The 16,401-nt window shown below is 31.8% G+C and overlaps 1 protein-coding gene across 1 annotated transcript; it reads left to right on the top strand.

Annotated features, from left to right (window-relative positions):
* Positions 1-1,045: 1,045 nt before the first annotated feature.
* LOC139426029 (general transcription factor II-I repeat domain-containing protein 2B-like) lies at positions 1,046-1,510 on the top strand. Its single transcript, XM_071183447.1, has one exon. The coding sequence runs from the start codon at positions 1,046-1,048 to the stop codon at positions 1,508-1,510; it is 465 nt and encodes a 154-aa protein (XP_071039548.1).
* The last annotated feature ends 14,891 nt before the right edge of the window (positions 1,511-16,401 follow it).

The raw sequence follows: 16,401 nt of genomic DNA, 5'->3' as shown, positions 1-16,401 counted from the left end.
TGTCTGGAGCAAGTTGGCATCTCTGTGTATATAAATAAAACTATTTTTGTGTGTTCTATATTGCATTAATTTCTTCAAACCATTTTACTAACGATAATAATATTTAAAAAAATTAAAATATCCTCGAATTATGTGTTTCTAATAATCTAGTCCAGTCATGTCAAAGATACGGCCCACGGGCCACATCCGGCCCCCGGGCTGTATCAATACGACCCGCGATCGCAATGTGTTACAGAAAGAAGAATCATGTTTTTTAGAGCTTCCAGACTTCACTCGATTCTTCTACGGAAGTTTTAAAATGCGCACACTACATTTATAAAAAATTTGAAGGGCAGCGTTTTAACGCCATTTCTTAACAACAAGCGGAACCTTCCTCATCGATAGTGCGTCGGCGCGACGTGAGTCAGTTAAATCGAGTAATCGAAGCGATACGGTAGGAGAAGGATTTTATCATGGGTGAAAGCCCTTATATAGCAAGACGGAAAAGAGAAAAACCTGGTACGTAAAACATTTCATTCCAGCATTTTTTTCGAAAGAAATGAAATATCTGTAACTATCAAGATTTCTTTTATAATTCTGGCATATATATAAAACTGCTTCTTTTCCAAGATAAAGTAGATATTGTTGAAAAATTTAAAAAAAGAATAAGTTAACTCCTCCCCAAAACTAGCTATAACTGAAATGGTTTTACTACCAGCCTTTCCTCTTTTCCGTCTCGCTTTCACCACTGGATTTTATAAAAAGTACTGATTGTGAAGGTATTGTGCATTTGTTTGTGTCGTAAGCGTGCGATATCCATAATTGTTGTGTCTAGTTCTATAATTGTTAAGATTTTGGCATAATTTCACAAAAACGTAAAGTTAATAGTGAGTGCAGAGTTTTGCAGTCTAAATGGGAAATTGCATATTTTTTCATAGAATGGAAAGGTAAACCACTGTGTTTGATTTGCAATCAAACAGTTGCTGTTTGTAAGGAGTTTAACTTGAGGAGGCACTATGATACGAATCATAAATCAAAATTCGATTGTTACACTGAAAAAATGAGAATGGGCACATTGTCATCTTTAAAATCTAAACTTCAAGGTCAACAATCGATGTTTACTAAAGCTAATAATGAGAGCGAAGATGCCCTGAAATCAAGTTTTATTATTGCATTAGAAATCGCAAAGAGATCACAACCTTTCTCTGAAGGTGATTTTATTAAAGACTGTATGTTGAATGTTACCGATGTTTCATTTCCATTTCAAAAGTCAGTAATTCAAAATATTTCGCTGTCAAGAAACACTGTTGCTTCAAGAATAACTGATTTATCTCAAAATTTGGGTCTTCAACTGAAGGAGAAAATTAAGGAATTTACAAACTTTTCACTGGCTGTTGACGAGAGTGCTGATACTGTTGATACAGTTCAACTTGCTGTTTTTATACGAGGTATTAACAGTAACTTTGAAATAACTGAAGAACTATTAAAGTGCTTTCCATTGACAGGTACTACAACAGCAAATGATATTTAATCTGCAATTGAGCATTTGATAGCAGAATAGGAACTCGACTGGAATATACTTAGCTGCACAACTAGGGATGGCGCCCCTGCCATGACTGGCAAACATTCAGGCTTTGTAACTAAATTAAAACAGAAAACATCATGGAATTTTGTGGGATTTCACTGTATAATTCATCAGGAATCATTGGCATCCAAACATTTAAAAATGGATCATGTCATGCAAACTATAATTAAAATAGTAAATTTTATAAGGAGCAGAGGACTAAATAACCGACAGTTCAGGCAGTTTTTACATGATCTGGACGAAAATTTTTCTGATGTCCCTTATTTCACCGAAGTGCGTTGGCTCAGTCTAGGAGTAGTTTTAGAAAGATTTTTTGCATTACGTGACCCAATTCAAGCTTTCATGTTAGAAAAAGGCAACCCAATTGATTATGACAATGACTGGTGGATTGATTGTGCCTTTTTGGTAGATATGAATAAACACCTGACTGATCTGAATGTAAAGTTACAGGGTAAAAATCTGATTGTCACTCAAATGTGTTCATGCATTCAAGTCTTTGAAACAAAGTTGAGGCTGTGGGAAAATCAGGTAAAAAGTCAAACTTTGGATTATTTCCCTCATTTAAAATCATTTAGCACTGTGAACCAAAAAAATTGGATCAATATTCTCAACTTCTGCAAAATCTGATCACGGAATTCAACAATCGTTTTGAAAACTTTCCCAAAATGAATTAAATGGAATTCCCAATTTTCCACAATCCATTCAATTTTGAAGCTTCACAGGCACCAGTTCATTTGCAAATGGAGTTGATAGATCTTCAACCGGACAGTATTTTGAAAGAAAAATTTAAAGAGGTTAACGCTCTTACATTTTATACACAATATTTCAAGAGTTTGCATAATTATCCGGAATTGAAAAAGCATGCAGCACGCATTCTGTGCATGTTTAGTGGTACCTATTTATGTGAGCAGATGTTTTCCGTCATGAAAATAAATAAGAACAAACATCGCACAAGACTTACGAATGAACTTCTCCAATCAATTCTTAAAATAGTTACAACAAATATGAAACCGGACATCAATGAGCTTGTCAAAAACAAGAGAAGTCAGGAATCTGGATCCTCGACCTCAAAATAATTACCCTCTTTTATAACTTTGATATGATTTTTAACAACCGTCCTATTATATACTAGGTAACAACCGTATATTATATATAATTAAATAAATAAAATGTTATAATAATTTAGTAATTTTTTTAAACTTGAATCTGGCCCGCCAGCACATTCTAAATTTAATCTATGGCCCTCTGCAAAATTGAGTTTGACACCTCTGATCTAGTCATTGCCGGTCACCGGTGACTCCAATGGCATTCAACATATTAAATAGTATGAGGTGGTTTATCACTTTTAATTTTAGAGGTCTTCATTTGGCATGCAATAAAATTTCAATAACCCTAGGCCATACCCTCAAGCAACTACGGAATTTTTATAAATATAATTTTCTTAGTGGTAATAAAGATAAGATAAATGGGAAGAATTGTGTTCACCACTACTTAAAAATAATTCATTTGGTATATAATTAATCAAACTGAATAATACTCATGTCTCAAAATTAGTTTTGCTAAAATTTTATTTGTTTCAAAAATTATGCTGTAAATTGTTTGGTAACTTCTAGGCTTTTTGCTAAATATTTCATAGAGTGGTAGATGATTAAAGAACCAAATCATTTTACCTATATTTTACAAGGCTTACCAAGATAGGACTTGCTTAAAGTGACGTTGCATATGAATTTTTAAATCTTTTATATGTAGTGGCGTTAAAAATAAGTGTAAATGAATAAAAATAATACATTAAGGCATTAACTATCACTGGAATAAATTTTTATTCCACTGGAATAAATTCAATTGTTGGAGGATATTCTGGGGGAATCAAGGCTGACTAGTGTGCTTTAATAATTATTATAGTAATCAACTAAATGTGGTAAAAGCTTTTATTCACGCTGCTTGACAAGTGCAAGGAACAATTACATTTTTCGAAACAATTAATAACAGATGCTGATTGATGAAATGAAACAAAGTGCATATTTAACAGAGAAAATGTGCATTTATTATTAAGTAAAATGGTTCAGATATCGATTCATCGAAAAATAATGAAATTAAATATAAAAAAGATGCTCACTGGATGATTTCTGAACAACCATGAAAAGTTGGTCTTCTTGTTAGTTACTTCTTGTAGGTCTTCCTGTTCCTTGTTAGAGGGAAGCAGAAATGAGTACCTCAGTAAGATGTGTGATTACCTCAGACACTAATGCGCTTCTGTTAATTCTCATGCTGTCCACTAAACCATCAAAGAGTTCTTATGGGATATTGTCCCACTCCTCTTTGTGAAATACGTCTGCAAGGGCAACCTAGGCATACTCTATAGGATTTAGGTCCGAGGAGTACAGAGGCCATTGCATGCGGTCAATAACTTCACTTTTTAGTGTGTCCGATACCTCAGCGTACTTGCGTGGCCACGCATTATTCCAAAAACCGAAAGTCTGGACCTATCACGTTCCTAAAATGTATAAAATGGTCCACAATAATCTTCCTGGAATATCACTGCGATGCAGCGTTACTTCGCTCAAAGATGTGAACATTTCATTTGAAGATGTATTCAACGATTGAGCAAGATTCTGCCCATTCCGGTTGTCTGGTCCATATTCATCACGTTCATGAACCTATTGTTATGCCAAACGTGTTCCCTTGTCTCTCTACGCTAACTGGCAGCAAGAATCACATTTCATAGTGAATCAGGATTCGTCGGAGAACATCACTCAGGACCATGACTAGTTACCCCAACCAGGTTTTCTTTGCTCCAACGTTAGAGCGGGATGCATCGAACAAGTTTCCGTGTATGCAAACCAACTTGATTTTATCTTCATTCTAAAGAAACATGTGTACCCGTAGTGGTTGCAAGGTCTACAGCTATCTGCCTAGAGGTGACATTTCTGTTCTTTTTCGCTACAGGTACTCTTGAAGTCTGGTGTTCTTACAACGGCCATCGGCATGATATCGCATAGCTTCGCCACATTCGTCTTTTTTAATCGCGAGAAGACACTTTCTTACACTCACGATATTGCGGCCTCAGTGGTGATATTTCGGCCTGCTTCCAGCCGTCTAACTGCTCGTCCACGATCGTAAGAACTCAAATGATATCTTGCTAACAATGTGCACTTAATCAATCCTACACTACACTGAATTTTACAGAAATAAGTTCAACAACCAATGGTGCTATTTTGGTCAATTACCTGACATGAATTTTTGAATGAATGAAGAGATTGTGTTAACTGGTACGGGTTAACGAGTACTATAAGAGATAGTTTTAACAAGTACCAGATAACGGGTACTGCTCTTTCACTTCCTCTACTCTTGATTTTACTGTTATTGGTCGGCAGTCAAGAAAGCTACTTTGCATAAATCAATTGTTCAGTAGTAATTGTCAAGCAGCGTCTAAATTTATCATTTATTATTTTATTGTTTTGTTTCTGATCACAATCGAATGAATCACAATTCTAGATCAATATTAAGACAATTAACTTTCATAATATACTATAGCGGATATGAACTCTTTGTATTGCGAGTTAAAAGCCAAGAAAGATATAGACTCAATATCATTCATCGCGTTTACCTTACAAAACGTGAGTTTGATCGTGGCAGGTCGTGAGTTCGATCCCTTCCTGTCGAAGACTCCCAGTGTATAAAATGGTGACTGGTGCACGCTAAATCTATCAGGGTAGCAAAGTCCAAAAGTTCTCATAACAAATCAATACCCCTGTAGGTATTGGAACGGAATTTGATCATGTTCTGGTTCAGGTCAAAATTACGAACTCCGGATGAATGGTGCGTGAATGTATCCTCTTTGTAAAACGGGCTGTGACGAATGTGTCCACACACATTCCTCGCAGCCCGTCGTCCGTCGCACATTCGTCTCTAGAAGTAGAATTCTTGGGCATAGATAACGATACTGGAAAAGAAGAAGAAGTGCACCTCTCTGTCTCTGACTTAAAATAAGCTTCTCAGTATTGACAAGTGGCAAAAAATAACAACAACCTCACAAAATAAAGAGTTCGTGTCCACTAAGTGAGTATTCTTTTCGAAATTATATACATTAAATAGCCTTTTTAAGTGTTGAAATAATGTTCCAAACAGGTTAAAATAATGCTCCAAAAAATAATGCAAGTTAGTTACATGCAGTTTCATAATTTAGCACGCATTCGTCAAAAAATATACATATCTTAAAACGTATTAAAAAAAACTGAAAAAACAATTCAGGTATTATTGAAACAGTAAGTATTTTTAAAGAAACTATAAAAACTCTTAAATACTGCAGAAATAAATTTTTGACTTTAGATGAAGAAAAAAAAATGCCCCCATATTAAGTAAAAACAGTGATTAATAAGGAATTTAAGTATTTAATGACAAAAAAAAAACATCGCCCAGCTCTTAAAAACAGCATCAGATATTAAATATTTTTCACAGCTGAATGCTTGGTTGTTAAGAGAAAAGTGGCTTATAATACTCTTGCTACAGAAAAAGTGAATTTTTTTTCGGTAATTGAAGCAACGATCTTTTCTTCTTTATTTATAGTTGCTTTGTAACTTATTAAAAAGTGCTATTTTATAAGAAATAGAAGCACAAAGTGTGGAAAGTATTTCATAACTCATCTAAAACTTGGGTAGGATGAAATCTGCCCCACTTCATTTTGACAAAAAGGTAAATCATTAAAATTGTAATTAGTCTTACCTCTTTAATAAACCTATTTCTCATAAAGAACTACATTTTTGAAAAATATCAAGATGAAGCGATTATATGATACATTATTTATGATTTATCTTGATAGAAATCTTAAATTAAAAATTTCTGGTATAGTTTACCTATGATTTTTCAGAATTTTTGGAAGATTTTGTTTTTATATGTGAAGTGATAGTGAAACTTTTGTTTTTCTATTTAATTCTTGAATTAATAAATTTAATTAAAGATGATTTTAGCTACTAATACGAATGTATAAATATAAACCTATGTATGAATGCATGAAAATCATCATTTGATGTAATTAAGCCCTAAAAAATATAAAACTTTGTCCATAACTGATTTTTTCAAATTGCGTTTACTACCACTTATTACTCACACACCACTTATTGCTCACAATTTTCTTGCACATATACTTTCTTTGGAAAGCAATTTTTAGTGGTAGTTGCACAGAAATTAAGTTATCTACATTTGTATAATTTTCGTTACCACTTCTTAAAATTTACAAGAACGACGGGAACCCTGTAATCTAAAAATTTCCGAACTCGGTCAGATATTAGTTTACAACATATTATGCAACCATATCAAAGAAATAACTATAGACAAATTAGGGGGCCCACAATGTGGTTCCATTTGGTTAATCAATTTTGGAAAGAGTAAAAGTTGGCAGGTAATAAATTATTGATTTGACACTATTTTTATTTTAAATTCAAAATAAAAGTTATTTCTGAAGTTTATAGTAATATTTTATTCACACTATTTAATTTCGATTCATCATAGGGAGTGAGAACGGCTGTTCGAATCCTGCCGACTGAAGAAACCCCGTGTATTAAATGGCTACTGGTGCATGAAAAATCTGTCGGGGTCACAAAATCCTCCAAGTTCCCGTAACAAATCAATACCTCTGCATGTCCAGGAGTTTCCTTGTCTTTAGTATTGTGTTCAAACTTACAAGGCTACGGAATATAAAATTATTAGTCGTAAACTCAAATTTGGGTAGGCTGTTCAACGACGGTTATAAAATAAAATGTAATACCTGAAAATGTTAAATAATACCTATTAAAAAATATTTGTGCAAATTTTCGTTAATGATACTGAAGAAGGCCGGGATAGCCTGGTCGGTTGGGTGCTGGGCCCATGTCCAAGAGGTCGTAGGTTCGATCCTCGCCAGCTGAAGACTCCCCGTGTAGTAAATGGTGACTGATGCACGTTAAATCTGTCGAGTCTCAAAGTCCTCCATGTTCTCATAACAAATCAATACCTCTGGGGGTACTGATCCAGGAGTTTCCTTGTCTTCTGGATTGGTTCAAAATTACAAGGCTACGGAGTTGAACATTAGTAGTCGTAAACCCATGAAATTGGGTCGGCTGTTCAACGATGGTTATAAAATAGAATAAAATAAAATGATACTGAAGAAGCCGTGGAGGCTCAGGGGATATTTCTTCCAGTACTTGATCCAGGAGTTACCTTGTCTTCTGGATTGGGTTCAAAATTACAAGGCTACTGATTTGAACATTAGTAGTCGTAAATCCGAAAATTGGGTCAGCTGTTCCACGACGGTTATAAGAATAAAATAAAATGATTATCGAGACATAAGTTTTTAATAATCAAGTACAAAAAAAGCTTGTAACTAACTGGAAATTACAGTTTTTGCAGAATTATTTCAATCCGTGAATTCTTACTCAAAAGACTATTCAAATCATATAATTTATAAAAAGATATTAACTTTCGATTTTTCTAGTTACAATTGAGAATTTTTGACTCACTAATTTATTTTATCATCCATAATTTGTTTGAAAAAAGAATCTTCTTCAAAAATAAGACTTGCAATGCCTAGCAGGTTAAAGCCCAATTCTAGAATAAATTGTTTTCAATTGATGATATGCAAATTAAATCAACTACGCATTCTTGAAATATGTTGCAATGGAGTTATAGTAGGGGTCTTGTATAGAATCTAAAGGAAGCGTATTTTAAAATATGTTCTATGAAATTTGTAAAAAATATGTAACATAAATTTGCCAACAATGTTTGATCCCCATTTAAAATTTTATTCACAAAGTGAAATATACAATAATAATTGTAAGCATTCATTATTATTTTTAAACATTTAAACATTCTTGTAATTATTTTAAACATTCTCGTTCTATTGCTGTAATGATAAATTTTTACCTAATGAAATGATTTATTTAAAATAATGTTTTTCTAACAAGTGTGTTCTATTTTTTATCGAGAAACAAAATCAATGAAGCATTTTTATTCTATGCTATAAGAATAAGTGAAAGGATAAGAAATTCTTTCTCAAAAAATAAACATCACCTTAAAAGAAATATATAACTTCTCCAAAGTTGTGCTCTTGCCAAATTTCTTTCACGTTTTTCACGAGCAATTTAATTTGCTACAAAATACTTTTTTTAAAACCTGTATTTATTGTGTCATACTTTTTGGAGTTTCTTTTTTTATTATTTTATTATTCTTTCTTCTTTTCCGTGTAGTAAACTGAAGAAAGTTTCTAGTGTCTGCCTGTACCTTTTTTAAATTTAATTTTACGTCAAGATATTTGAATATTTTCTTTTTGACTTGCCATTGGTTGTTTGACATTAAAATTTTTATTAGCATTTCATAAATTGAAAAAATCGTCTTTTTATAAAAATGTGGTTATTAAATTACTAAACAATTTCCTTTCACAATAGAACAAACTTATCTTCGAGGAAAAAAACTGTATAAGAAGCTAAAATATTGCATGCAAAAATTCTTAAAAGAAAATGTCACTTAAATAGTATTACATATTTGAGTTCTAGCCAACTTTATATTTTCTTAATTTGATCGTCAATACAATCAAAGAATTTTTTAATAACCTCAAAGCTGTCTTCAATTTACAAAAAAAACGTTGATAAACGGCAACAAATGCCACTTAATATTTATAAGTTGAATTACACGCAATCTTAATGAGCGTTCGCACAATTCAACAAAACAAAAATAACGAGAATTTTAATTTTTTGCCAAACTATTTATTAATAAAGCAGCCACTTTCTTTTCACTAATTTTAATAATTTTTTCTGAGTTATTCTTTAATTTCAGCCCAAGAAAGCTTTTTTAGCGCAATCTGTCCTTACGGGACCAATAAGATTTGTCCTCGTGGTTAAGCCTTCACACAATCTTTTATAAGTAGTTCGCGCAGACTATTTAAAAAGTGAACCTGTTGTGTGCATGAACCATAAACCTTTTCTAAACGTAATTGAGAGAAATTTATTATATATATTTGAGAATTGAATCTGTAGTGGTTCACAAGTGAATAAGGCAAGCCAATAATATTCATAAATAAAACGAGTTTTCAGTCATATATCTGCTACCAATTTCTTATTTCAACCAGATTTTGTATTAAATGACTCGTTTGGGAAGTGGATATCCTTCACAGTGGTCTGATCGGACTACCTCTAAGAAACCGTGTGGAGTCTTTCAGAGATGCCAACTTGCTCCAGACAGCGAATAAATATTTTCGAATGGTAGTTTTTTATTGTATGATTCTTGGTTTAATAAATTTGATTTATTAGATTTTTATCCACCACTATTTCTAAATAACTCGAAGGCTTATATAATTCGCTACTTTAATTAGTTTAGTTATGTTAAACCTCTTAAAAAGTTAGCAAATTTTACCAATTATCTGCGAAATTTAGTTTGTAGTTAGCTACCGTTTTTTAAGTTATTTTGTCGTGTCCGGAGCAGTTAGCATCTCTGGGCTTTCAGTTATAGGAGGAGTTGGGTTAAGTCATGGCTGAAAGCCCCTATATAGCAAGACGGAAAATTGCAAAAACTGATACAAAAGACATTTCATTTTTTTTTTTTTTTTTTTTTTTTTTTTTTGTTTTTTTTTTGAGAAAAATAAAATATCTGTAACTATCAAGATTTCTGCTATAATTTTAGTCTATATATAAAATTGCTTCTTTTCCAAGGATAATGTAGATGTTGAATAGTTTTAAAAAGAATAAGTTAACTCCTCCCGAAAACTAGTTATAACTGAAAAGGTTTGACTGCCAGCCTTTCCTCTTTTCCGTCTCGCTTTCACCCCTGGGTTAAGTAAGATTGCTGTAAGTAATAATTAAAAAATTTAGAACAATATTTCCACTTGAATGACATTGTTGTAAGGTTCCTGTAAACAACTTTTACAGTTTTACGAGCTAACTTTTAAACTTAATGATGTAAGAATCAAGGAAATGCAAGAATTTTATTCTCTCTCCGATTAAAAATCATAAAAACCACTGTTGCCACCATTGTTTTCGGTGATCATTTAATAATTTGATTGAGAAATACTAACTGTTAAATTTTTAGTAAAAAATATCATGCGAGCTGTTCTGTAATTTTACTTAAAGAAACAAATAACATGCAATTAACTTTTTATAAAAATAACTTTTTGTAAAAAGTTTAAATGTATACCATGTGTATATGTATTATTAGTATGCATAGCTGCCAATTTGTACGGCCGTTGAGAAATCATTTTCTTAGTGGTAGCAACATTATAGCATTTTGACTTATTGAATCAACAATTTAAAGTTGCAAAAAATATTTTCAACCTACCGTGACTAATCAATAACAAACAAAAATATATATGTATGATCTATTTGTTAGCTAATTTATCTCATATACATCTAAGCAAAGCTGTCTACTTTGTACGCTTTTTGTAAAAATTTATTTTACATTAATGTTTTATTGTATTATTTTTTATTCATTTAAACTTGTTTTCCACACCACTACATATAAATGATATAAGAGTTCATACGCAACGCCATTTTTTTTGGCGATATTTTTAAAACGTTGGCAAAATTACCATACACTAAATGTCTATCACTTTAAATATCTATCACTCTATAAATTATATTCAGGGTTCCCGCAGGCCTTGAAAATTTTAAATAGTGGTACCGAAAATAAAGCAAATTTCGATATTTTAATTTCTGGGTAACCACTACTAAAATTTTTTTTCCAAAGAAAGTATATACGCAAAGATATGAAAGTATAGATAAGCTGCAATTTTTTACATTGCATGGTGTGACATTTTTCCCCCACTGTTACAGTTTCATTTGTTTATTCATTCATTTTTTGTTTGTCTGTTTACTGATACAACATATTTTCATGCACATTCGAATCAATTTATGGCTTCATTGCAAAAACATTTCATTTTAAAAACATGCAAATTTTCTTTCAAACTTCATTCGCTTCGATAATATATAAATTGGAAATAACAGTCGACATATTTCAAGCGATCAAAAACAGGCGTCCATTTTCATGACATGCCAGACATGAATGAGAAGAAACAAAAGTGACTTGAAGTATGAAACGAAAAGTTGCCCAAAGAAAAAGCAACATATAAAGGGGAGAAACAAAACTATATACACCACAGTAGCCGAGAGAGGAAAAAGATAAAAACAGAACAAGAGAAACCACAGTGGCTGAGAGGGACAAATCAGGGTAAAATGCATTTCCACGCGCTATGAAGAGGTCGTAAAGAGGTAATGTTGTTCAGAAGGAAATCAGTCATGTGAATCAATAAATCACTCCAAGTTGGCTGAAGTGGAAATATTTTCGTCATGGTCGTAATTGAATTTACGCCCAAGATTCCAACTGTTAGCAGCAATTGATGATTTCTCGTATTCTTGTTAACTTCTATGGTATTTCTGAAGTCTAAATTTTTAAGTCCAAAAATGACGCTTTAATTCCAAATCAGTCTTATGTCCAAAAATGATGGTAAATATACATCAAAAGTTTTTTACAGTGTGCAAGTCAATAACGTCAATAACTGTATTTTGTAAATATGTAGTTTAGCTATAATTTGCATTAAATCAAATTATTACTCGAATTCATGACAGTGAACAACAAAGACTGTAAACTTTAAATAGATTTGTGAAATGTTTAAACAAGGGGAAAAACAAAATCAGTTTTTAATTAACCCCCGAATTCGCAAATAAAAACTAATTAAACCAAGAAACTCTCTGACGCAGAAAGACATTTAATGTGATCTTTCTGTCATTTTTATTTGAAAAAACATAGTCTTAGAACATTCAAAAAATATATTTTTTTAAATATAGCTTTAGAACAATCCAAACACATTTATTTTCCTTTTTTAACTCCGAAAAAGTCATCATAATTTCGCATTGTGATGGGGAAAAAGCATAAAAATTTTATTTCATTTCAATTGAACTTTTCCAAAAGTTTTCCTTTAAATTGCTTCGAGCTGGAAAAAAAAATCTTTAAAAGAGAGTTCATCGATTTTCTGCAGCGTTCGTTCTGAATGATAATTCGGGAACGACTTTTCTATAAACGGCAGAGGATTGTGTTTTTCATTAATCGATTAAGTGAAAAGAGAAAAAAAAATCCCCTTCCTTTTCCGCGAATTTGACCCTTAAGTTGACAAAGATTAATGGAAAGATCCTTATTAGAATTTTCCCTAATTAATGTAGGAAATTAAATTCTTTGTTACTGTATACGTAGAAATTTGTTCTTTATTCAATTCTTTTCAATATCTTGGAATGGAATTTGTGTTTCTCAAAATAAATTAAGGAAAAAAATAAGCAATTATATCCCATTTAGTTTAACTTTACTCAATTAATTATCGAAGCGAAATTATTGTCATTTAAAATATAATGTAATTAATTGATGTTTATCAACTAAAATCATTATTCATTATTAAATGAATAATGTCATTAATTAATTTTCAAATTAATATTACTGCTTGATTCGTTGTCAATTATTATTTTCTAGAAATTGACAAAAATTAATTGTGTTTAATGTTAATTGCAAAAACCATTATTTATTCTTAGAAAAATAACTTCTATGTTAAATAAATTATCCCAAGAAACTGAAGGGGTAAGATAATACCCGATTAAAAACTTTATTCGCTTTAAATTTACACAATAAATAGGAAATAACAGTCGACATGTTTCATGCTTTCCAAAAATTGGTGCTGATTTTCAAGACGTGAATGAGAAGTAACAAAACTGATTTGATTTAAAAAACTGCCTGTGAAAAAGCTGCGAAGTAGTTTTCTCGGCAACTGTGATTTTTCCAGTTTTTTTCTACATTTCGTTAGCAACTTCATGTTTTAAAATTCAAATACCATATATGCCAACTCTTCCGGATTTTCCGGAAGATTTTAGTAAATATATACTATTTTTTCTTTTATAATCTTAATTTTTAAATGATTTTGATCACCACTATTCTTACAAAAATTAAGCACATATATAAATATGCGTTACTATCGTGGTTGTCAACTTAAGTTTTCTCAAATACAACGTATTTGCTTGCTTAAAATTGAAGTTTTAATTCCATTTTAATACCACTTAGAAAAATTATAATGGAAGGGATTAAAAGTTGGCAGGTATGAAATACTTTAGTTTCTTCTCCTTGACGTCTGGCAAGTCTTGAAAAGGAGAGCCCATTTTTGCAGCACTTAAAACATGTTGATTTTTTTTCTTCATATTTGGTATATTTTTGAAGCTAATGAAGCTTTTTTTTAAACACTAGGTTTATGGGACACGTCATTTTGACTTATTTCGAATTTTACAAAAGAAAATTACAAAACCTGTTGGCATTTTTATTTTATGTCTTGCAGTGACTTTTATCCATTGATCGAGGTAAATATATATTGAAGTCTATTTTCTTCAAAAGCATTAAAATTCTCTTTGTGGTATACCTATTTCTACGGATATGCTTCAATTTGACGCGATCGTAATTTAGACAAAATTTTGAGTAAACAAGCAATTATCACATCAATAACAAATAGGAATGTACCGACAATACTTCGATCCGTTATCCGATATCGTTATCTCAAATGAAACAAGCGATAAACAACTGTTGCCGATAAGCAATAATAGAAAGAACAAACGTAGAATGTCAAGCGATGTCAGAGTGTCAGATTTTGAAGGTTTCAATTAGAGTATTGAAAAATAAAATACTAGAATATTTTATAAATATATATCTCATTTTTTTCTTATAGTATATAATTTCATTGCCTTCTATGTACACAACAAAATTATTAAAAAACGGTATATAACTATTAATAAAATTTGCAATAAATAAAGTGGTGAAATGTATAATCTTACGAATTATTTAAAAATAGTGGTGGATAAATATATACTGCATTGAATTTATTAAAACAAGATTCACAATTGATAAACTACCACTTTAAATTGTATATTTGCTATCCGGAGCAAGTTGGCATCTCTGTAAGTGCTGTTATATGCATTTGCTCATGCGTCAAATTGACGCGTGTTCGTGGAGATGTGTATATAAGAAACGTCTGTAAACCTAGTGTTAATGAAGTAAGAATAATAAGAGTTGGCAACGGTTTCTGAGAAGAGTAAAAAAAGTTCGAAATTTTGGCCAAATGAAGTTTTGAATCAGATAACTTCTCTGTCGATTTTAAAGTATTATGTGTGACAACTGAAACTCTAAATAAACGTTTGAATTATCTAATGTTTGAAAAGCATTAGATTATTCGAAATTTCCTTAATAATTAGTATTTGTAGCAGTGACATTAGTGTTTGGTATAGCAGACATGTATTATTTTGATATATATCTTCTCACAATTCGTATAAGGCAAATGAAGTTTTTATTGATTACAGGGCTCAAGTTATTTTTATACTATGTATACAAGAGGCCCTAAATCATGAACTTTTAGGCAAGTCAGCTTTTAATTATTCGTTCCCTCCACTTTATGGTCCTCACTCTGAGGGGGGTTGAAGATTTATGTCATTTCATGCATGATTGCCAGAGCCTTAGCCATAGTAGCAATTAACGGAAATTTCACATTAAATAGCTGGTATATAGCGTGCAAAGATTGGAGATCCCAAAGGAATAACTTATCATATCTGTCATTCGAATAACGGGGTATAAAATGTCACTTTCTTTATTTCCGGCTAATTTATTGAGGGGGGGGGGTTGACAAGAGCCCGATACTTGTTTTCAGAAAAAAGAGGGTTTGTAATTGCGTGTTTCGATATTATAATTAATACTCGCTTATCATTGTATACAAATATCATATAATGCATTTAAGAACACTTTTAAGCACAACATTAGTTTTGCCTGATTAAAAACTTCATTCGCTTCAAGAGAAAATACATAAGTAGCAAAATAACAGTCGAAATGTTTCAAGTACTTAAATAGGAGCCCATTTTCAAGACCAGACGTGAGTATGAAGAAATAAAAGCGAATTGAAATCTAAAACGTAAAGTTGCCATCGGATAAATTTAGGTGAAAAACAAAACTAGAAAAACCACCACAGTAACCGAGAAAGAAAAGAGATGGAAAAATAAACAGAGCAATAAAAACCGCAGTGGCAGAGAGGAATAAGATTCATGGGGGTGGTAAAGAAACTAATAATAACTCATGGATATGCATTCTACAATAATTTGTCCCTCTAGGCAACTTTTTTTTGTTGTCCTTTTTCCCTCTTGCTACTGTAGTTATTCTAGTTTTGTTTCTCACATGCATTACGTTTTTTATTTTCATTACGCTTTTTGTTTCAAATCACTTTTATTTCCTCTCATTCACGTCTGGCAAGTCTTGAAAATGGGTGACTATTTTTTAAGTGCTCAAAACCTGTAGATTGTCTTTTTTTTCGCTATGTGTATATTGATCATGGGCTTCAATGGCGGCACAACTCAAAAAATCCAAGTTTTGAGATAAGTTGGGTTTAAAGTTTTCATTGCTGAGCAAAATGCATAAGAAATGCTTTCGTTTGCTTAAACGAAGATTACCTTCAAATTGAATTGTGACTTGTGCTATCACCTCCTACATCAAAAAGCCTCCACACGGTCTTTTATAAGTAGTCCGCATGGACTATTTAAAAAGTGAACCAGTTGTGCGCATGAACCCAAAACCATTTATAAAAGTAATTGAGAGAAATTCATCATATATATTTGAGAATTGAATCTGTAGTGGTTGACAAGTTAATAAGGCAAACCAATAATATTCATAAACAAAACAAATTTTTAGTCATATATTTGCTACCACTTTTTTATTTTAGCTAGATTTTGTATTAAGTGACTCGTTCGGAAAGTGGATATCCTTCACTGTGGTCTGATCGGACTACCTATAAAAAACCGTGTGGAGGCTTTCAG

This window comes from Parasteatoda tepidariorum, chromosome 5, assembly GCF_982258835.1.
Source record: "Parasteatoda tepidariorum strain Cologne lab strain chromosome 5, Ptep-v5.0, whole genome shotgun sequence".
Lineage (NCBI taxonomy): Eukaryota > Metazoa > Arthropoda > Arachnida > Araneae > Theridiidae > Parasteatoda > Parasteatoda tepidariorum.
This window is presented reverse-complemented; position numbering and strand designations above follow the sequence as displayed.

Bases quoted from the DNA above. Each gene is read 5' to 3' on its own strand.
- LOC139426029 (XM_071183447.1), top strand. From the start codon at position 1,046: ATGGGCACATTGTCATCTTTAAAATCTAAACTTCAAGGTCAACAATCG.